The sequence below is a fragment of the Neopsephotus bourkii genome, unplaced genomic scaffold (assembly GCF_033783945.1).
Source record: "Neopsephotus bourkii isolate Nb327-2 ecotype Australia unplaced genomic scaffold, CSIRO-AGI_Nbou_v1 NB_1663, whole genome shotgun sequence".
In the NCBI taxonomy this organism is placed as follows: domain Eukaryota; kingdom Metazoa; phylum Chordata; class Aves; order Psittaciformes; family Psittacidae; genus Neopsephotus; species Neopsephotus bourkii.
The window spans coordinates 3,756,828-3,780,147 of NW_026902137.1; the positions used below are offsets into that span (position 1 = coordinate 3,756,828).

Here is a 23,320-nt window from a genome sequence, read left to right on the forward strand (position 1 = left end):
ATGATTCATTTATTGGTGTCTGTGCCGACTAGTTATCTTTCAGTAATTCCAGAGTGCTGCTACAAGCCAAGAGTGATTCATACATGGCTAAGTGCACAAACAAATGGGGTCATGGCCATCTGCAGAAACTTTTCTAATCTATTTATGGTATCAGAGAAAGAAGTGGGTGTATTAAGGATGATGGAATAGGTGTCAATTACATTAGTGAATATAACCGGTTAAGTAATGCTAACCATTACTCAAAGCCACATCTGCTCATTGCTGGAGATCACAACAGTAAGTCCTATTTAAATGTTAACGTAGGTCTGATAGGAGAGATGGATTGAGTGTCTAGCTTGCCTCCTAAGGAGCTCACCATCCTGTGCTGTGATAGTCTCTTTCACCTTGAGGTGTAGACATTAACGTAACAACTTGAGTAGTTGTAGTAGCAAAGTTGGCTCTTTGCTGTTGCAGATCTCGGTCATTATATGCTTTATGTGCAGAATTTGGGCTAATAATTCATTAACTTACTGTCTGTGGTCAGCAGCAGGGTTTCTCTTTTGCACACCAGGCAGAATGGTTGTGCAACATCTTAGCAGAGACAGTGGTGGTCAGGTGAATAGGTTTTCCTTCCAGATGCCTCTTCAGTGCTTTAAAATCTTAGCAGGGAGACAAGCTGCATCTCTACGAGGTAGCCTGCCTCTACTTCTGTCCCATTTCATTGATTGTGAGAATTAACTTTCCCCTTTGTAACGCTGATAACAAAGCAGCCCTGGCTGCAGCCACGTGGGGATTGCTGTGTTCAGTCTGCTCCCACCGTGCTCAGGAGTGGAGGAGCTGGGTGCCAGGGCTGGCACTTGGGTTGATCGTGTGGATGGAGTTAGAGAGTAGTGATAGAAAATACTGGGGGTAAGAAGCACTCCTGTGGTGTATGGATGAGGGCAGCTGGCGGGCTCACTGCAGAGCCCTTCCTGCCAGTGCCTGCCTGCTCCTCAGTCCTGTGCGCGACTGCTGGTTTTGCACCTGAAACACATGTATTCAACAGCATCTTGTGCTTGCAGAGCATGTGGTGGTCTCACAGTGCTTTACAAACATCCTACATCCACAGAATGGATGAGCCTCACTCCAAAGGAGAGCTGGAGGCATGGGTGGACCAGTGCCATGAGGTTTGAAAGCTGCTGTGGCCCTATTTGCTGAGCCCTGGGAGAGCTGTGTGGTCGCTGCTTGGTTGTGTTTGATTTCAGAGGACTTGACTGGAGCACAGAGCTCATGGAGTCAAATTTCTGTAAATTGAATTTAAGCTTCGGCGCTCACCAAAAATCCGGGACGATTTGGCAATGTTGCTGTTGTCCTTTTACTGACGTTTTGAACACGGTGACCATTTCTGCTGCACCCTCACTGCACGTGCCCTCACGGAAGGAGACGGGGCCCTGGCTGACACACCGAGTATGCTGTGGAGGGGGAAGTGACCCAGACTTTTGCCCAAAGGACTAATGAGCCTCTCCTGATGTCTGAGCAGCTTTCGTCTTCTGCCCTTGCTTTATTTAAGTCAACAGATTGTGTAAGCCACATGCTAGATTTACCTGCAGGGCAAGTGGGGATGGAAGCAGTGCCATTTGGATGGGTTCCCAAAAGACATCTAACCGCTCAGCGTTAAGGCTAACATTTCCAAGCCTGAGTCCTTACAACAGTCCTCTGGATTCTGCTCACCGCCTCCTCCATCCGTGTGCTGAGGACTAGTCCTGGGGAAGCTGCGTGCTGCAGGTTGGGCTCTGTGCTGAGCGAGCTTTGAAATCCTCCCCTTTAGTGGTTTCTGTTTAATATTGTCATTAATATTGTTATCAAAAATGCCTCCCAAAGTGAAGCTGTGCCCTGAGCCTCCCGTACCCTCCCATTTCCCACAGTGGTGAGGGGACTGGCTAGCTGTTAGAGCACAGGGATGAAACCCACAGCTCAGCAGCATCGGTGACCCAGCGTTGAGCTTGTTCTTGGTGCCACTTCACACTTGAAACCAGGCTGGATTTCCTTGTGCTCTTCACAAATATCAGTGCAGTGAGACTCAGTTCCTCAAGAGCGGGAGAGTTTCCTCTGTGCTGGCCTGGCTGCAAGGGCTTGGCTCCATTAAGGCGGATGTCTCTGCTGCTTTCCTGGAGCGCAGGTCCTGCTCCTTCCATGTTTGTTTTCATTCTTTCCACCATTATTCCATCTTACCAAGGGTGGACACTTCAGTAACTTAGAACAGCATATATAGGTTAGGCTAATCCCTGAGCTTTGAAGGTTCCTTGGCCTCCTAGATGCTGCTTTTAGGGCATGTAAGGAACAACATGATTTATGGATACTTACTTCACACAATTCTGAGTAAAATTACCTTAAATTGTAATAATTCCCCATATAATAAAAGGGAATCTCAGTTACAGTCATATTATTGCAGTCAGACTCTGCTTGAATTGAAAGATGCATTTTTGAGTTCAGCGTCTCCCCCTCCAGCATGCACAGACACACACACGAGGTGTATAACACTTAATGATGCTGATCCACCAGTGTGTAATGCAAGGAATGTTTTATGTTTCCCTAGCGTGGCTGACTTGTAGCAGCGTATACAAATTGCACCTTTTCCAGCTTTTGCTGTCAATGCAGGGTCTGTCTTGTCAACTGATGTGCCAGAGATGGGTTTAAGAGCAAGGAGAGGGCGCATAGCTCTCAGATGGGGTCCTGCATGCTCTGAGCAAGGCACAGAGCAAACTACAAGGTTACAGACATTTTCTGGCTTGCTGATAGCTTTTACTCCTCATCATTCTCATAGGTTTTCTTGATAAATACTTCTCAACATCCGCTGACTTGCCATCCAGGCCTAAATTTTAAGGAACAATAAATAAAATGGACAGCCTCAATTGAATAGATTTACTGTGAGCTTTTTATTAGTGCAGCTTTATTTTTAAATAAAAAAGGAAGAAAAATGATGACTGCGTTTATTGAATTTAAGTTCAGAAAGCATCACTGTAATCTGGCAGCAGCCTGGCTGAGTGGGCTCAGTTCAGCTCGCTTGGTTCTGCAGCTAGGAAGGATCTGTGCAGCCTGCAGAGCGCTGCCTGATCTCGAGTGAGTTAACAGCCACGTGCAGATGTTGAGGAATTTCTCTTCTGACTTGACCGTGGGGTTTTGCTGCTCTTCAGACCACAAGTGCACTCCAGTCGCAGCAGGTTCATGGGTTTGGAGATGCTTTTCATCCTCTCCTGTTCTTTTGCCTCGGGAAGGGATCACGCTGTATCTTGTAGCCATGTGTCTTCCTTGGTTACGCTTCTAGAGATTTGCAGACCCACATTAAGCATCTATTAAATTAAGCAAAATGGCCTTTAGAAGGCTGCATTTCAAGTGGAAGAAATGCTTTATGTAACTTAGGGGTATGTGAGGGGACTTAAATACAAGCTTAAATTGGCTGTTACGAAAATAGGTATAATTGGTTTTTTGCACAGTGATTTTACGGGTTCTGAGTTTAATGTCCTGATGAAATCCTGCGTCCAGTCCTCACACAGCCGAGGAGATGGGGGTTGAGGAGCCTGAGTAATGGGGCTGGTTTGGGGAACAGCCTTGCCCTCGTTTGCAAAATGGGGCATACCTGTCATTTGCTGAGGCTCTGCTTGGTTGGAAAGGCATCCGGAGCAGTGGTTCCCTCTCGTGTGTTTGCCCTTCGGTGTCCCCCTGCAGCACTCCACTACCCAGTGTCAGGGCTGGGCAGGGGAAGGAGGATCTCTTGCTGTGATTGTAACTACCTGAAGGTGAAAAATGAAGAACGCTTGCAGCTGTGTCCTCCTCGCTGTGCGCGTGCCAAGAGCTCTGCAGCGTGGTTTTCCAGCCTGATCAATGCAGTTACTTTAAGTCATCGGGTAATTTAGTAGCTGGAGGCACTTCTGTGGGCTTGGCTGAGAGTGACTGCTTTGCTTCCTGCCTCGGGGATGGCTGGGGAGGGTTTTCCTCTGAGCTTGGGCTTCCCTGATCGCTTCTGGGGCCAGGAGATGCTGTGGGGCTGTCACAAGCCGTTCTGGGATCAGGAGCCTGAGGAAGTGGAGGATATCACATTTTGACCTCGCATCCTCATATTAATCCAGATAGTCTTTCCTGTTTCTATATTTAAAGCCATTCTGTTGTTCTGTCTGGTGAGACAGAGCGTCAGCTCTCTTGGGTAAAGACTGACCCATCCTCTTCTGAAAAGCTGGTCACCAAGGAGCATTTCTCCATAGAAAACAAGGGTCCTCCAAATCCTATTGTCAGGAATTGGAAGAATATTTTAGTTCCTTTCTCTTAACCAGTTAGGACTTCGGGCTGGTTTCCTTTCTAGCTCACTGAAGGTCTTGCAAGGATGAAAAGAACTGTTGCTTTCCTAAGAGTGTTTTAGCCAACACATGGGAGGAAAGCCTGGCACTGTGAGACAGGGCGGAAAATGCTGAGAGAGATTTGCTGCCTCTTTGAAACTATCCCTTTTTAATTGTCCAAACAGCGTTTTAGAGAAAATCTCTGCTCTTCTCTGTCTTCTTCCAGCATCATAATTGTACATAATCACATTTCTTTCTCAGAAAGAATAAGGCGTGATTTATTTATTTATTTTTTTGCAGAAGGGGGAAGGGATAAATTCCAGATGTTGCTGGGATACACTTTTTGCCTCTGTTTAATGTTTAGTGGCTCTCAGTGAACAGGCTATGAGAGGTGGGGCTGATGTTTTTATTCCAGGACGAATCATCTACAATAAATCCCATCTGCTGATGGGGGACCATATCTTGGGTGTGACTTGGTGCAGTTAGGAGCTAATCCTGGCTTTCTTGCTTTGCCAAAAGGCAGCGAAGGCTGAGGTTGGCCCAAGTCCTCCTTTGGGGTCTTTACCCTTGTCCTTCATGGTATTCACCCTCTTCTCCCCACCTTGCTGCTGAGCTCTGGCTCTCTGAGTGAGGAATGGTGTGGAGGGGTCTGATCCCCTCTCTTGTGTGGACCCTGGCATGGGAATGAGCACCTCTGCTTTGAACTGACTTGCTGCTGTTTGGGAGGGCAGCCCCGGTCAGGCGAGGGCTGCTGTGTCCTGTGTGCTGTCCACATGGGATGCCCAGTTTAGCAGGAGCCTTCAGGCCATGCTGCCATCAAGCCGGGTTTGCTGGGGCTGGGGTTACAGCCCAGCAAAGAGCATCCGTGTGCCCTGCACCACAGTGTGAGGCCGGATGTAGGAGTTGGGCTCTGGGCACAGGCAGACCTCTTCCCCCTCCCACAGTGAATACGTCTCAGTGCATGTGATGCTTTTACCTGCTTTTGGAGCCTTCTTGCAGACAAAACCAAAAATAATGTCCCAGCATGCGTTGCACTTGGGCGTCGTGGAACAACCGCAGCGGCTCCGTTCCCTGTTTTGTGTTTTCACCTGTTTAGACCGAGTCCATCTTTGTTTTGTTGGCAGCCTATTTGGTTGCACAAACAGTGTAAGACAAAACCACCAGCAGGTGTTAGTCCAGCCAGTGTAATTACTGGTTCCTTGCTGCTGCTGCTGGTAGGCAGACAGCGTGAGCCACCCTTCACATGGAGCCGTCTGGCAGGACTGTGGCTGCAGAAGGGCTCCGGGCACTGATCCACAGGGAATACACTCCGACTGTTCAGCCTCTCTGGTATCCCCTTCCCTGCTGCTGACTGCATAAAAGAAAAGTTATGCATGTATGGAGGAAGGGAGGAGAGGTGAGGGTGGCTCTGGTTGAGTTTAAAGTGATGAGTTTAAGCAAAGTTGGCACAATGGCTGAACCTAAAGGCCAAATGAGAGCATGGGAGAGCAGGGCAGGGCGAGCTCAGAGGGTGGTGAGAAGCTGCATCCTCAAATCCCGCCTGACTTGAGAGGGTTCAGGCTCGCTTCTCCCCCACATCCCTGTCATGGCCAAAACACCTTGGGACCAGGCAACAGCCCTGATGTGTGCTCAGAGGGTCAAGGCGCCCTGGGCATTGCTGGAGCCCTGGAGCAGGGAGAGGGGCAGAGCTGCTGCTGGCTGCACCTTTGGGAATTCACCCTGAGAACAGCAGATCCTGATCCAGGCACGGAGCCTCCTCTCAACCTCCAGCTTTCCCATGGAAGCACACACATTTGGGCATCCCGTCCCTTTTTGGCCATCACTTTTTCCGGGCCTCTGCGTACGCTTGGCTGCCCACCCCATTTTAGCCTTGAACCTGGTTTTTGCCTCCACTTATCCATAGAGTCCTGCCCCTGTTTGGCTTTCGGACCCTTTTTGATCTCCATTATTTTTGCCCTCTACTTTTCTACTGACCCTCCACACACTTTCAGTCCAGACTTTTTCTCACCCTCTCCTTTGGCCTCCTGCCTCTTTTTGGCCTCCACTTTTTCCCAGTCTCTGACTTACTTTTGGCCTTGCTCTGCCTTTTCAGCCCTTGTCTTTTCCCAGGCTCCACTTTTCCCCGCCTCTGTTTTTGCTTTGGCTTCCCATGCATTTTTGGCGTCTACAACCTTTGTGGCCTCTGCTTTTCTCTCAGCCTCTAATTTACTTCAGCCTCCCACCCCTCTTTGGTTTCCCATTCCTTTTGGCCTCAACTTATTTTCAGCCTCTCCTTCACCTTTGGCTTCCTGAACCTTTTGAGCCTCATGCTTCTTTTTGGCCTCCACTTCTCAGTGTCTGTTTTTCCCTTTTGTCCTCCTACCCCTTTTTTGTGCTGGTTTTGTTCCATCTCTTCGAGCTCTGTGCATTAAGGTGAGGAAGGAGCAGGGGGAGGAGGAGGTCACACCTTGTTTCCACACGTTGCTGTCTGGCTTGGCTGAGTTCCTTTGTTTCCTATCCCAGCAGGAGCAGTGCAGGTGCCCCTTCCAGCAGGGCAGTGATTACCCGTGTCAGAGGCTCTGTGCTCCCCGTGCGCGCTGCTCCTGCAGCTCTTAGTCTCTTCATCTTTACCAGGGTGAAGAAATCGCTTATCTCCATCCTCCCGGGTTCATGGAAGGCCCCTTTTTAAAGCTGTATTTGGGAGGGATGCTGTGTTAATACAAGCCCTTGACCCTCCCAGCCTGCTCTCCTGCTCTCGTACCGCAGCGATCATGGTGGGAGCAAGAGACAGCAGCAGCGTGAGGTATGCAAGGACCCACGGCGCAGCAGCCTTGGTGTGTCTGGCGGCTGGAGCCTCCCTTGCTCTTGGGTTAGAGAACGCTTTTGTAGGCCAGTAGGACTCCTTTGGCATCAGACTGTGGCAGGCAGTAATTAGTAGCAATTAACCATTACCAGTGACAGTTCTTAAGGGCTTCATAAAAAGGCCCCGTGTACAGGTTTGGTCTGGGGACTGCAGAGCAGCTCCTCAGGCGCTGGGGATGTGCTGGCAGTGCTGGGGGGGGATCCATATCCCATCAGGTTTGCATGCACTGCTCACTGACAGGCCAAAGGGAAGTCATGGGTTGTCTTTTATGCCAAACTTTTTGTTCCTAACTTGAAAATACATCTGCTGGGCGTTGTATCTGGGGTTTTGTGCAGTAATTTGCTGTAGTTCTTCATCTTTAGCACCCCTCCGTGTCTGCAGGCAGCACATGACAATTAGACCTTAGGCAGAAGCTCTTCCCTGTGAGGGTGCTGAGGCGCTGGCACAGGGTGCCCAGAGAAGCTGTGGCTGCCCCATCCCTGGCAGTGTTCAAGGCCAGGTTGGACACAGGGGCTTGGAGCAAGCTGCTCCAGTGGAAGGTGTCCCTGCCTGTGGCAGGGGTTGGAACTGGATGAGCTTAAGGTCCCTTCCAACTGAAACCATTCCATGAATTAGCCAACTGGTGCCTTGGTGTGCACGCTGCTGCCTGAGGCCATGGACCGGTGGTGAGGTGCTGTTGCACATGGTGGGAAGGTCTCTGGGGTGGGCTGAGCGATCCCAAAACCTTTGCAAACCTTTGTAAGGCTCTGGCATATCATCAGGCGAGCTAGCTGCAAACGGTGCTGGGGAAGCCCATGCAATGGCGTGGCTGGAGAGGAGCAGGACCTGGTGCTGCAACTTCTGGTGTGGGAAAAGCATGTGGGGTCATTGCCAGGAGTGGTGGCACCCGGCTTCTAGTGCTGTGGTACTCCTGGCTACCACAGAGGTGGTAGGCTTGGGTGCAGACGCCAACCATGGTTGGCTGTGGGGGAGCTCTTCCAGAATGAGTCCCCAGGAGGGGAGCTGGGGTGTGTGTTGCAGCCGGTCGGAGGTGGCTCCCATCACTGACAGATGCTTTCTGTTTTTCTTTCAAATGTCTCCAGGCACTGAATGTTTAGGTCGCACCTTTCCAGGTAAACTGGGTAAGTGAAGTATTTCAAGAGTTGCCAAGATCTAATTATGAAGGCTGATTGCATGATTGCAGCTGCTGTACTATAAACACCCTGGTTACTCGCTTGACAAAACGGGTGGTACATTGCCTTGCCCTGAGAGCAGCAGGTACCTGCTGTTGGGGTGCAGAGGGGGATGCAGCGGTGTCTTCAAGGCTGAATGCACAAGCTTGCTGTTCATCTATCAATAAGTGCCTGCACTTTGGTAATCCTGGATGTGATTATTTTATTTCTCCTGTTAAATGCAGAAACATCTTCAAAAGCTGAATGAATGTCTTTTTAAGCACGAGTAATGAGGAGCATTACATTGAAGGAAGAAACTTTCACTGTGTTTTGTGAAAGTAATTTGACAGCCTCAATCTGTTTAAGTCATGGCATGCTGGACTTCAGTTGAGTGCGGCAGGAGCTGCCTGTGCTCAGGATAGACAAAACCAGATGCTGGGAGACCTGTTGAGCCAGGCTGCTGGATCTGAGCTGAACCTGTTTGCAAAAGAACCTTTGCTGGTTTAAAAAGACATCATTGAAATCATTTATGGGTCTGTCTCTCAGTTTAGAATTGAGTTTCTGAGAGTACCTCAAAAGTAAGGTGTCTTTGCTCAAATGTGGTGTTCGAAGCCTGCTGGGGAAGAATTGATTAAACAAACAGTTTACAAGTAGATTTTAATAAATGGCTAATCAATTGTTATAGAGCCTGGAAAGTCAATAGAACTTACGACCTTGGCTTATTATCAAGCTCAGATCTTTAACGTGCTTATAATACAAATCATTCATTAGGCTTTTATCAAGCATTATTAAAAGTCATGGTCTAAAATACGACAAAAAGATTGTTGTTTCAGTTTGCTTGATTTCAAGCCTGATGGCACAATTTGGTTGCACAGCAAAATAGTCCTTGCTTACACAAAAAAGCCATAAGACACCACTGGGTCCCACCAGCGGTGTTATCATGGTGCAGACATCAGGCAGGGGAACAGCAAGAGCCTGAGGCTGGGAGCAGCTGGTGCATGGCGGGCAGACAGCCCCAGTGCTGGGACATTCGCACCAGCCCATAGGGGAACTGTCCTGCAGCAGTCAGTGATTCGTTTATATTTGTTTTATATTAATGCCTTGAAGGACAGATTTCAGCAGATAAAGCGGGCGGGTGGAGGGAGCCTGTGTCGTGCTGTGCTCAGCAGCATAGCTCGGGGTGTTTTCAATCTCGCAAAAGGTGTTTGCTGTTGCTTGACTGTTGTAAAACTTGCACCCATTTTCTTGTCCTGTGATTGAGGAAAGTGTGTGAGCAGGGAGCTGTTCTACCTGTGCTGCTCTTCCTGCTTTCCCTGGTCTTCCCTGTCCCATTTTGTGTGGATGTTTGTGCCTCAGGGAGGGAGGCAAAGATGCGAGTGAGAACATGCGGTTTTCTTAGATTATAAATAACAGAAAATTAAATGTATTTTGTTGTTGCTGTAGAGTTGTTCCCTGTAGTTTCCAGTTGCTTGCTCCTTTGACACACTCTTGTATTCTTTGGGGGTTTTTAATCTTACTAAATGGATGCTATTTGGAGTATGGTGTCCGACACTTCAGTGATCTTGCCGCTAGTGTGGTTGCGGGCCAAGCACAGAGCTGTGTTTGCAGACATCAGTTCATGCCCAGAAAGTCTCCCCAGGCTTCTGAAAGCCACAGTCTGCCAGGCATGGCTGCCTCTGCTGCATGGCTTTTTGCCTTGCCTTTGTTGTCTGGGTCCTTGTCTGCAGCTACAACCCGGGCCGGTAGTGTCAGGTGTCCCACCTCCTCCCGGAGCACCCTGGTGCTGTCTGTGGAGCTGGGACCCCCTGGGAGAGATGCCCATCCCTGTGCTTCCTGGGCTAAGACCCTGCACATGGAGGGTCAAAACACAAACCCTGAGCAGGGAGCACCACCTGAGACTGACTCAAGGGAGGTTTGACTTCCATTTGGTGTCTTTTTTGCTGGGTTTTTAAACTGTTCCATCATCTTACGGTAAGATGATGGATGTCATCATCTCACGGATGTCTCTGGTATGGATGCCAGGCTGGAATTTCTATAAATGACTTGTGGAACTCTGTCACCTGCTGAGAGGGGACCCAGTTCCTGAGCCACAGCCAGAGCTGGGTCATGGTCAGTCTCTGCTGTCCTCCCCCTGGGGAGCAAAAAGTGCTGCAATTCCTGCTGGGTTTTGGGGTTGGCTCTCCTGCTTCTCAGAGGATGGCTGGGAATGTGTACAGAGGGTGAAGAGGAGATATGTGCACCAAGGAACCGCTCATCTGATTCTGGAGGAGATGCAGCCCTTGAGCCCTTTAAAATCAAAGGGCAGGGTGGAGAGTTTGCACAGAACAAAATTCATGAGGGAAAATACGTAACGAGATGGAAACGCATGGCCTGCTGCTTTCTGAGAGGTCCGAGTGAATTCTGTCCAAGTGGACATTCAGACTCCCCTGTTTCCCAGCAGCTGGGTCATGCTCTGTGTTCACTGCACTGCTCCCCTGCGAAAACGCCCCTATGCATCGTTCTTCATTTTATTGTTGTGGGTTTGGGAATTTTGTTATATTAATCTAAATGGGTTTGTTTCCATAGCTGCACAGCGCTGCTGAAATCCCCGTGTAGGATCTCGCAGTCTCCCTGTGCATGCGTACCAAAAATAACCCACACGCGGCTGTCAGAATATGAGCTGCTGCCATGGCAGGGGCCGAGCTGCAAACAGGTTTGGGCAGGACCTCCCTGAGGCTGCAGTTATGTGGCATCTCACCCCAATGCATCCTGCTGCAGCTCCCTGCTCTGCAGGCAGCAGTGGTGCCTGGGTGGCTCCAGTGACCTGGAGAAGGAGCTGATGCAGAAGGAGTGATGTTTTGGAAGTAGAATAGGAAGTGGTGGAGATGGAGGGAGAAGAAACTCCCTGTCCCTCACCTATTTGTCAGGTAGAAAGGTAAGGATGGGTAGGGTGTGTTGGTGAAGGATATGCATCAGGTGGCTACCAGGTGCTCTCTTGCTCTGAATTCAGTGTATTCACCAGCAGGTGTTTGTATTCCACTTTTCATCAGGAGGGAGTGGGCTTTTCATGGCTTTATAAACTATCTCAGCTCCTGGGCCTGATTTTGCTTGGCTTCAAGCTGTAACTCCAAGGGTCCAGCCTGGGGTGACAGGATGGAGGGTCTTCTGCAGATGTCTGAAGTGGCTGGTGGTTGCACCCAGGGTTGCAGGTCCTATGTGGGAATGGTGCTTCTGGGCCAGTGAGTGCTGCTGATGCCTAGGGTGGTATCACACTGGTGTCACCATCTCTACACAAGTGGGTCCCTCTGGCTTCACTGTACAGCTGGGTTTGAAGCACATCTTCTGGCAGAAAACCTGGATTCAAAGAAGTCATTATCTTTCCTTTTGCAAGAGCGAAACTGAAGACTTCTGTTTTGCCAGGACTTCTGGTGTGAAGGTTGGCACACTCCAGTGTGGGAGCAGCCCCGTGCTCTGCTGGGAGCACTTGGTGCCCACAGCGGTGTGGCCAGGCCATGGCCAAGGGCATGGCTGGGGCGTGGGAGCACCGCAGGGAACACCTTGTTATGGGAAAACCAGAGGGTGCAGGAGGGCGGCTGGCCGGGAGCGCTTCCCTCGCGGCTCTGCCAGGGGTGTCCTCAAACCCCTGGCTGCTGCTTTCTCTTAATGCATCTTTTGAAGTACCGGGTAATAGGGTTTTCTTTCTGGCAGGGATGAACGAGGGCTTTTAATAGGTTTTTTGTTTTCTCTGTGCAGTTCCCTGGCAGTAACCTGCCATTAGCTCTAGCATTTATTTAGGGTATTTGTATTTTTATATGTGGGGACCTACAATGCTGAGAAGCTGGAGCAGGGAGGGCTTGTCCAGGGTGACACAAGGAGTATGTGGTAGAGCCAGGTTTCGGCTTCAGCTTTTCTGAATGTTGAGTTGGTCTCCAGGCTTGGCAAAGAGGGAACATCTTGGTTTGTCCCCTTTTAACTGGGACAGGCAGGAAAACAGAAAATAAAGGCTCTGTGGAAGGAAGTGTATTTTTTTTCTCTGTCCTGCTGGTGACCCATATGGACCTGGAATTGTGGGATGATTGCATTTGGGAGGGTGGTATGTGTGAAATACATGGAGGCAAAGGGAGACCCAGGCCGAGAGCTGCTGCAGACCCTGTGCTGGTGAGGAAGGGTGTGCTGCTCATGGCCTCCCTCCCTCAGTGAGCTGGAGGGTTTCGGGGCGATGCCTGCAGCTGGGGTTTGCAGCGCTGCTCCCGTCCCGCAGCGCCTGTGTGCCGGCCTTGTCTGAGGCAGCCCCTGTGCACTGGCAGCACAATGCCCGCCTTCATTCCCCGTCAGACTGGAGGTCTAGACGCTCTCCCTGCCTTTTGTTATCAGGGTCACAGGTTAGGGAGCATTCCCAGCTCCTGTTCCTCGCCGGTCAGGAATCCTTCCCAAGAGCCGGGCGCTCCACTCGGTTCTGCGGCAGGGACCCCTCCGGAGGGAGTCGCTTCGCTAACACGCTTGGATTTAAAATGACTGTGGCAGCTCCCAAAAGGAAATGTGCTTTTGAAATGCAGTTGGGATCACCCCCACTCCAGCTCTTGCAGGCACAGATGCTCAGCTGACACCAGCTAAATAGAAACCTTTTAGCCCTTGCCAATAAGTCTAGAGCAAACTGCCAAAAAGCATCAAGGACCAAGGTATAAACGGAGTCAGGCCTCAGCGAAGTACTTAGAAATGAAGGATGGAACCGATGTGCTCTGTCTCTTGGTTTTAGCACATGAGATGTTTCAGTTTCAGGGAGCTGTTAAATACAGTGGTGGAATTTTTAAGGTTTTCAGCAGATACAAAGCAAATAAGTCCCCTAGCAACAAAGGAGAGATTTTTTTTCCCCTTAATGCAGACTTTTTTTGACATGAAGCATTTGTGAAATTTCCTCCCACCCCTTTAAATCAAAGACAAGTTTTTCTGAAGGAGACATTTTTAATGGCTTTTAAACATATTCAGAGATGAGACTTGAGCCCTCAGTGTGCATCTGCTTGTTCCCCAGCCCACCCTCCCTGGCTGAGTGCTCCTCAGCTTCAGCCCTCTCCTGCCCTGGAGGTGCATTTGGGCTGCAGCCCCTTGCATGGGGATAATAAGGGGAAGCAAATACGGGTAAATAAGTTGGTAGCAAGTTTCTTGCATGGTTTCTTAATTCCTGGTTGGGTTTCTTTTCTTCCTGGCAAGAAGACGTAACAAAAAATTGGCACGTTCGTACCTTTTATGATTGAATTAAAATCTATTAAATAATACCAGTGAGCCAAAACCTGAAATCGCTATTAGGCAGTGCTCTTGAAGTGAAATGCTTCTGGATCTGGCTCACTTCTGCATTTTCTGTGTATGTGCATGTGTATTATGTGTGAGGAATGAGTGTATGAAGCTCAAATAGAGGTTTTAAATAGAAATAACACTGGCAGCTCTTTCTCTGTGAGTCCAAGGCTATTATGTGTCCGGCTCTTGCCAACATGAATTTCAGAGGAAGTTCATGTAAACTCCATGGCTGATTTGGCAGCTGCACAGCCGTGGCGGGCTCAAAGCTGGATGCTGTTAAGCAGAAGCGATGACATTTTCCTGTGTCTGGTGACTTACATCTTTGCAGAGGGTGAGGGGCACTGAGGAGCCTGTTTCTCACCTCAGTGCTGGTGTGGGAATGGGCACGAGCTGTTGGGTGGTGGTTGCATTGCCTCCTGCCCCACTGTGGTTTGGTGCTTCCACATCTCACCAAGGGCTTGTGGTTTTGAGTTGCTGAAAGCTGTGACAACAAAAGCATTCAGGGTGGCTGCAGTGTTCATTTGGGACCTTGTTTTATCCTTATGGAAAACCCACCAACTTGTAGTCAAGTCAAGGCTTGAGCTTCCCTATAGCTTTAATGGTGGTCTTGGATGCTTCACTCCTTGGGGAAGAGCATCACTGACTTGCACTGCCTGGGGACCACAGGGGGGACATGGGTCTGGTGGGTTGGGTGGTGTCAGCCCCCTCCAGCACCACGGCTGCAGCCCCTGGAGGCAAACTGTGCGCTGTGTCCCTGTGGAAATCCTGCATGGGGAGCAGAACGCACCTGTACGCACCATTTGGGGTTAATCCCTCTGTGAACCCGCAGTGCACCCAATGATGCTGCTTGTATGGGGCGTGGAGGGAAATAATGCTAAATTAAACCCTCCATAAGGGAGGAAAAGCATCCAGCCCCATTCTTTACTGCTCATTTTAGTAATTTCTTCCAGATAACCTACACATCTGTGTCAGTGCAATTAAAGCAGAAATTCTGTCTAATGAACAGTTGTAGCCCTTAGGCTATTGCGGAATGAACAGTGGAGTTGGAAACACTCTTACTAAAATAATAATTAAGAAACAAGGGTGGGGAGACAGAGGGAGCTGCAAATGAGGTGCTGGTGGGATGCTATAGGGTGAGGAGTGGAGGGGGACTGCAGGGAGCCTGCTTTTGAACCTCTTGTGACACCCTATCAGCATCTGTGGGGTGCAGTTTGCACACCCCGGTTCCCCTCCCTTGCCTTGGGCATCTGCTTGTGCCATGTCACAACTAAACAGTCTTTAAAAGCCAGTCTTGCCCTTCTAACAGGGTGGCTGTAGAAGTGCCAGGCACTTGCTCCATCATGGGCAGTGTTAGCTGTCCTGGAAAGTCAGATCAGCTATTTTGCATGGTTCTGTTTGGTTTTTTTGGGGGGGAGATTTTTGGCTCTCCAACAGCCGATAAAGCTCAGGAAAGGAGGAAAATGTTTCTTCCATTAGACACGATTATTTCTGGGTTTGCTTTTCCCAGAAAACTGTCTTTTCTCAGTAAAATGCCATGAAGTTTCTTACACCGACGGAGGTTATCTTGCCTTCCCTGTCAGTGACTGACCAGGCTGAACTGTGTCACTAAAGGAGGCTGGCCAGTTTCTCTCATGTGAGATGGTTTCTTCTTTTGCTTTCGAGTAAATAAATGAATAAATGAATAAATGAATGCAGTCCGTTCCGATGTTAACCCTTGGAGTTACAATGGTGGCTCTCCATAAGTCGTCATTTCATGTCAATAAATCAATTAATACTTGGAGCTGGCTTTTTCAAACTTAATGTCTTTAGAAATGCGCGTGCTGCAGAAAGCCAGTGACATCTCCGATTAGCCAAAAACCCCCAGATGCCATTTAAAAAAGTCCAAACAAGTCCCACTGGAATGATACGTTGGAGTAATTCAGTGGGATTTATATCTATGAGCTGTGGGGGTTTTGTGGTTTTTTTCCTCTGAAATGGTTGTGAACCAGAGTGATTACTTATCATTTTCATTTTAACTCCATCTGACAAATCGTTTTAGATGGAGAAAGCAATACTGCATCTTTAAATGGCCACTCTGTCAGCGCATCTTGCAGGGCTTTAAATGCCCTTTGTTATCGCAGTCTAGACAGGACGCAGGCGGAATATTTGATATGTTATAAGGCAAAGATGTGACAAGGTTGAATTAATTTACTGGCTTATTTAAAACTGAATTTCAAAACATTCTTACTTACAAACTTGTCTTTCTGTGCTGTCCTCCCCCCCCCCCCCCCTAAGTTAGTACAGTATGGTTCAACTGTTTAGACTGGGAGAGGAGACATTAGCTTACTGCAGCCTGCAGTACTTTAATTGCCCTTTTTATGACTGTCTAGACATCATGCAGATGCATGTTTGTGGTGAGAAGACATTTCCCCCTCTGGTTATACGATAGTCTGAAACCTTTACATTGCCTATCTCCTTACCCCCTCTGTCTTGGAATGTGCTTTACTCCATCCATCTCTGAAAATCACTTGTTCCCGGTTTTATTTTTGTGAAGGGCACTTCAGTCCCCATTTTCCTGTTCTTTTCCACATGCTTATTTGCAAGTGTTAATGTTTTCTGGGGGAATAAAGGTATGTGGAGCAAATGGCTCTTGGAGCCTCCTGTCAGGTCATGCTTCTGCAGCCATAGCTGAGGGATGGCTTTGTGCACTGTTGTTTCTGTGTGATGCCCCACATGTACCTGCAAGTATAGTGATACATATACATGGCTGTGTTTGTTTGGGTTCCTCTCGCCATAAGAGCACAGCCTGGCAGGCCAGGTTTAAGAATGAAAATATCAGCAAGGTTTGAATGGGTTCAGAGTTTTAGTTATGCAAATAGGATGCATTAATTAACCCCGTTGCTATAGCTACTGCTTTATTGTTAAATGCAGTGAAAAGGGGACAGGCTGTGTCCGTGGATAATCCTCCCCTCTGTGCTCTTCCCCCCTTCCCTGTCCTCCCCAGATCACCCTTCATCCTGGTGTGAGGGCAGCTGCTGCTGTGCTTCGGGGCCGGGGTGCCCACCCACTGCCCAGCATCCTCCTCCCCATGGCCTGGAAAGCTGGGTAGGAATCACCTCTGCCACAGGGATGGAGCTGGGGGGATCCTCACCCCGTAACCTCTTCCTTCCAGCCACCCCCTAAAACCTATTGTTGGGACTGACCTCGCTCACCACTGCCCTGTGTTGTCAGTCTGCTGTCTGGGGCTGCATGGGGATGGGTGCCTGGGGACAATGGGGCAGGAGGGACGCAGATGTGCCAGGGGATGGGGATTGGGGTGGGGAGGCTGTGCTCATCCTGCTGCAGCAAGAGATGGGAGAAATGGGAACCTAGCCTCATTCTGTGCTCCAGAAACAGTCTCTGCTGAGCAAACGCCGCTGGGTTTTGCTTTGAGAACAGCTTCTCTTTTTGTGTCTGCTTGAAAATTCGCAAGTGCAAAGCGCTGCAACGGAGCTGAGGCTATGCAGTGTGTCTGCTGTAGGAGTTAAAGCCTTTCCCAGGCTGCTGCTACACCTGAGGTGGAAGTAAATTTATTACCTTTTATTTTGTGAGACTTGGGGCATTTTTACTCCTCACCCGCATTCTCTCTGGGGTGTGTATATACACAGATTTAAAACCATTTGTCACATCTCCGTGTTGAGACTGTGCTTATGCATTTGCTCCCATCTGGTGGTGTTCAGACCAGTTCAAGAACTGAACTTGAATATTGCAGTGACCAGACGCAGTGTGCACACCTGGGCATTTGCATGCGTTTTGCATATATTTTTTCTGCAGTGCATAATTGTGTCTGTTACTTAAGGTTGTCCCAGGCAGTAACTTACCTTGTGAAAGGTCACTCCTTTTGTAAGCAAAAGCTGTGAACTGATAGGGATGATAACAACGCTTAAGAAGAGGCGGAGGAGGGCGAGCCCTGGACAGGGCTGAGGAAATCCGGTTGCAGTCGCAGCCCTGGCGTGACCCGTGTGGCCTTGGCCAACTTGCTCAATGTGTGTTTCGACACCCGTCTGTGAGCCACGTGTTGGGGCAGCCCTGGTGGCACTGCTGCCCGGGGACACGTGTCCCGGGGAGCCCAGGGCAGCTGCAGCACTATGGCCTCAGGATGGGGTCCCCAGCACCGCTCCCAAACACCAATGGGTTCCTTGGGGCTGTGCTGGGTTCTAAAGTGAGGTGGCATGGGGGGAGTAATGTTCATTCACACAGGGAAAATGCTGGAGGTGCAGAGGTCCCCCAGCCACAGCTTGTGGTGTTCCATGTGGTATTTCATGGCTTCTCTGTGCCTCTGCCACATCCCTGAGCTGATGCTGGGTGTGAGTCGATGGGTGCCATGCCTGTGGCAGGGAGACACAGGCATTGCTGCTTGTCTGTGTCCCTCTCAGGGTGCCCCTGCTCGAGCGTGGGTCCCACAAGACTTGCCAGGCACTGTGCTACGTTTGGGTGCTGGTGCTGGGGCAACTGAGCCGCAGCTGGCTATGGCAGGGATGTGGCTGAGTGTGTTGGGTATCAGCCAGTGACTAGTTTTCCCAGGAATTAGTGGAAATGGAAACTAGAGGGCCGCCAGAGTGGAGGGAAGTGGGAAGGAAGACCCAGTAAAACCTGTTACATACAGTGTTAAATGTGGAGAGGCTGTGGTCCGTGCTCCCTCCTGCCGTCAGTCCTGGCTGTTTGGCGGTGGGATGTCACGCACTGAGCAGGAAAGGCTGTGCCGTCTCTGTGCTTTGCAGGCAAGGAGAATGCTTGGCTGCTGCTTTCCTTTCTGTGCAGTGCACTGGATCCTTGTGACCTGCAGAATTCAAGTTAAGTTGTTTTGTTGGGTCTGGTGACTAAGGAAGCGCGTACTTGGTGGTGTATTGGTGGCAGCAGGAGGGAACAAGCTGTGGCATTGCCAGCAGCGGTCGGTGCTGTACACCGGGTATTGCAGTGCCGGTGGCTGTGCCTAACTGCAAAGCTGTGGGTGCCCCGTTGGTGCAAGGCAGCTCTGTGGCAGTGGGAGACAGGGCTCACATGAAGTTGGAATCGGAAACCCAATCCCTGTAATTGCTGTTGGCTTTCTGGGGAGGTGGCAGAGCCCTCCCTGGATGGAGCACTTGCTCTCCTTGGAGCGTCCGCGACTGGCAATTTGTCTGTCGAAACAGATGTGGGCAGCGACAAACATCTATTTCTATAACTAGAAACAAATTTGGTAATTGCCTCTTTCAACAGGACTTGCTCAAGCAGGAAATGAAATTCCTAAATGGCAGTTAGCAGAAGTATTTATAGCTAAGTTCATAAATGAGATGTGCTTTCCTTTGTCATGAGTTTCTGCTGGGTGGAAGGAAAAAAACCTCTACAGTAGCAAGCCACATATTGATTAGGAGTGTTTCCAGGGTATACGAAAACGCTTATTTATTAATGTGTTTATTTTTGCTAGCTGTAGAAATACCCCTGAAAACAAAACCCCTTTGGCCTTTTAGGGTCAGCTGGCAGGGGTTGATCTGGATATTGTGTGCTCTGTTTTTTCACTCAGGTTTTGGTAGGATTTTTTTCAGACTCACGCTATTTCGGGTTGCAGATGGTGAACTCTTGTTCCATGTCCCTCTCTTGATGCTCATGTTCAAGGTGGTGGGTGATGTGCTGCCCTCACCCTTGCCTCAGACATTGTCCAGGCCTGATGCCATCATGCCACATCATGGGGAGCAGGAGATGCTCAGGTTCTCAGTTTGAGGGGAGCCATGAGCCAATCGTTTTCTAGTGAGCAAGCAGGTTGACTTGTCTTTTAACTTCAAAATCACTTTATTCTTTTAGCGCAGTTTAGCTGTCCTTAGCTTTGAGATTTTGTGCATAAAATACATTCTCTCAAAATCCTGGAGAAGGAGAGGGTGAACAAAACAGCACAGAAAGGGGAGAAAAGGGGTTGGCGTATGCAAGGTTTTAGAAAGTCTGAACGTTCTCATTGCCCTGAGGGAGCTGGTTAATATGAAATGGGTCCGTTTCCTTTAAAACAAACAGAAAAAGGGGTGGGGGTGCAGGATGAGGCCATCATTTGCCAGTGACTCAGAGGATGTGGTGCTTGATTACCCAGGGTGACAAATGAAGAAAGCGCACTATATTCAATGCAGTTATGGCCCAGGGGTTGATGCTGTGAACATGACTCTGTGGGGCTCCATCACCCATCTTCCAGTGATGCTTCTCAGACTGGCTCCTTTTCTGAGTCCCACTTGCTCTCTGCTCTCCTTCTTAGCTGGCCATCACTAGCTCGCAGTTATTTCTGCTTGCTGCATCAGAACTGGCTGTGCTGAATCTGGACATGCAATTTAGCTGTACTGGTGATGCATGAAGCAGGACCAAATCCAGTGGGCTCTTCCCAGCTGTCCTGCCTGTTGTCACAGGGCTTGTCCTGCTCTCTTTGATGCTTCAGTGTTGCTGCGGTAAGCTCCAGCTTCAGGGTACTGCTGATTAGTGCCAGCCATGGCAATATCAAGATCATATTCTGTATCTATCTCCAGTACTTCCCATGCTGCCTTGTAAACAAATACAATTGCTGACAATCTGATGGGGCCTTCATAGGTGGTTTTATGGAGGTATTATTTAGAAGATAAATGTAGCAGATGTTAATACACGAATATTGCTTTGCTTGGTCTGATTGTTTCTAAAGATGGCCTAACAGACAAGCAGCAGAGGGTGAGTAATCTGCCATCTGAAGTTCTTTGTTCTTTTATCTCTTCTTCCCTGTCCACGGCCTCTGAGAGGGAGAACACTGGTCTCTTTAACGAGTGGAGCTCAGCATCTGGTGGATGAAATGGTCTCTGGAAGGCAGGAGCACAGTTCAGTGCTGCACCCTCTCTGGCAGCCTTTGGGTTCCAGCTGTTGCCTGGAGCTGTTTTGGTTCTTGCTTAAATGAGAGCAGTTCAAATGTAATATTTAGCATAGCGGGCATGTCCCTTTTGCAAGCAGGGCTGGGAGGGATGAGCCACGGCAGAGCTGCTTGCACCAGGCTGTGCTGCTGCTGTGCCTGGGTGTTTTCCTCCATGCTGTATGAACAGGGGAAGGGTGAGGGGCTGTGGTCAGACATGGTCCCAGCACTGAGCCCGCTGCCTCTCCAGTGGGATGCTGCAGAATCCAAGCCCCAACAGCTGCTTTCTGAGGAGTTGTGAGTTTATTCCCGACTAAAATCCTACCTCAGAACAGTGGCTGGATTCAAATGGCTCTTCTCAAATTCACATTCTTTAGCCTTGAGTAGAAAAAATGAGGTCCACTCTTTGGATACGTTGCTTAACCCACATCCTTTTACTTAGCTTTGATGAGCATCTGGCTTAATGACCACACTTTGCTGGACTTCCAGGGAGCCACATGCTGTGCCAAAGCATGCCCAAATTTTGCTGTAACATCTGTCCCTGTTCTCCAAAAGTGTGCTTGTAGCAGGCAGGCAAAAATGCAAGCTCTTGGGGTGGGCAAGGCTCCAAAATGAGCATGAGGACAAGGTAGACCACAGGCTAGCTCTGGGGGCCCTTCTTTGGTCCAGGCTTGCTGCAGACCACTTCAGTAATGTTAGCTCTGGTCTTCTGGTTCTCTGCTTCCAAAAGATGGCATGTTGTTTTTTATAAGGCAAGGCAGTCCAGGCTATCCTCAGCTTTCACTTTCCAAAAGTGATAAGGACTTGGTTTGTGCCCTCACTATCGGGGCATGCAAGGTAGTGGTAGGCTCTCAGCTGTTCGTGGCAAGGACTGTCCTTGTGTGTCTCCTTGCTCTCAACAGTGCCTCTAGGCACTGCTGAAGCTCTGATGCTCAGAAATGTCAGCAGAGACCAAGGAGGGGAGCGGGCTGGGCTGTCAAGTAACTGACAGAATGGATAAGGGTGTCCCTCCTCCTCTGCAGCCTGCTGGTGCCAAAGCCCCTGCCCTTGCCAATGCCTTCAGCTGGAGATGTGGGTGCTGAGAAAGTCAGACCCATCACTTCTAGTTTAGGGCAGTGTCTCTGCCTACCCACTGGCAGTAAGTTTCGTGCGAAGATGGCAGCCCAGGTTGGAGAAAATGCTGGGTCATATCCTTTTTCTGCCTGTCAAAGGCCCTAGTGGGGAAGCAGGCAGGGATGTCTGGACCAGCAGCAGAGAAAGATGCTTCCTGCAGGATGCTGATGAAGCAGCCCAGGTTTTGGCTGCTGACAGACATTTACTGATGCTGGGAAAGGGGAACCTTGATCTGCCTGGATCCCAAGATTAATTTTTCATTTGCTTCCATTTCTTCCCACTGACTTCTTGATTACTCTTGAATAGCCTCATCTGCACATGCTCACTCAGAAAGTACCTGTACCCTTATTTATGTCTTTTACATGGTTTTTTTTTATGTAACTACAGTGCTGCCATCAAGGGCCACAAAGAGCCTGTTCAAACAGAAGATGCCCAAGGGTGGGGATGGATGAAGAGATGAGAAAATTGGGAGGAGAAGGAGCTGCAGTCAGGGCTGTGCACGTCTTTGCTGTGCCTTGCTCTGAGTCACGCAGCCAGGGCAGCTCTGTGGATATCAGAGGTGTTAATGGAAAATTGGGGATGAAAGTGCTTGCTGCAGATTGTGAACACTCTTCATTAATACATCCCGTTAATTTTGCCATGGCTGGAAAGACTCTGTGTGTGTGTATGTGTGTCTATATGCATAGAGACCTTCCTTCCTGGAGGGTTGGGGTGGGGGGGTGGTGCATGGAGGACAGAACATTGCAGTCGGTTGAATTTACCCTAAATCCCCACGGATTATGGAAGAAGCCGGGGCATGCGGTGTGACATTACAGTGCCACCATATTTAGCTGACCGTAGGCAGCAATTCATGTATGGATTTCATAAGCTTCAGGACCTGACGTGGCCCAACCGTCTCCAGTCCTGGGGGCTGTGCTGGAGGCGCTGCTGCGGGACGGTCCCCACCGAGGTGCCCCATTCCACGTCATTGCAGGCTCCCAAATGGAATCTATTGAATCAGAGCGGTGCTGAGTCACCCGCGTGGACCAGGCACCATAAATAACCATGGGCGCTCCATGAAGCAGCTGTGCACCACGAGGAACGGAAAGTGCAGCTTCATGGTTGGAGCAAGGGCTCTGGGGGCACAAAGCAAGATGCTTTTCTCAGCTCCGCTTTCCCTAAGCATCACCTAGCTCTTTGCATGGTGCTGACAGGTATCCTGCTGCCACCCTACGGGAGGCATGTGTTCTTCCGAGGGCTGATTGCTGGCAGAGGGCTCAGGTGCTCTGTGCTGTGGGTTCCCTGTTCATGCCAATTGATTTGTGCCCAGTGGTTGCATCCTGTTGTTGGTGAGCTCTTTGGCTCCATGCCTGTACTAATGGCCGTTCTCCTCCTGCAGACCCAGGACAGACCTGGTTCCTTAGTGAGGCTGAGTCTCATTCTTGGGCTGAGTGACTCAGGAAAAGACTTTGTCCCTCATCAGTGGATGGGCTGGGAGCCTGGGCTCACCACTTGGCAACTGATGTAGGTGCTCAGAGTTAGAGTGAGCACTCCTCCACCTTGCCATGGTGCATCTCCCATGCCAAGCTTTGCTTCAGCTGCTTGTCCTCTTTGGCTTCCCAGGAACCCAAATTCCTTACCACCAACTGCCTATATCTCTGCATTGATTTCATCCATACGCTATGTCTCTGCTGCCTGAGTGGAAGGGAGGCTGTGCTGTGCCCACTGCTGTGGGAAAAGCCTGGCTCTAAAACCCTTCCTGGGTGCCTGCAGGCTCTGCTGGGGTGGTCAGGGGGGCTGCAGGGGCAGGGTAGGGCCAGGGAGCTCA

General features: G+C 49.7%; 1 protein-coding gene across 3 annotated transcripts in view; it reads left to right on the forward strand.

Annotated features, from left to right (window-relative positions):
• PMEPA1 (prostate transmembrane protein, androgen induced 1) overlaps nucleotides 1-23,320 on the forward strand; it is a 47,641-nt gene that overhangs the window by 7,741 nt on the left and 16,580 nt on the right. For 2 of the 3 annotated variants that reach the window (XM_061375488.1, XM_061375487.1), the window contains exon 2: nucleotides 8,214-8,252. The exons of the other annotated variant lie outside the window; for it this stretch is intronic. In XM_061375488.1, the coding sequence (XP_061231472.1) occupies nucleotides 8,214-8,252 (39 nt within the window). The remainder of the gene's footprint in view (nucleotides 1-8,213; nucleotides 8,253-23,320) is intronic. 3 annotated transcript variants of the gene reach the window in all.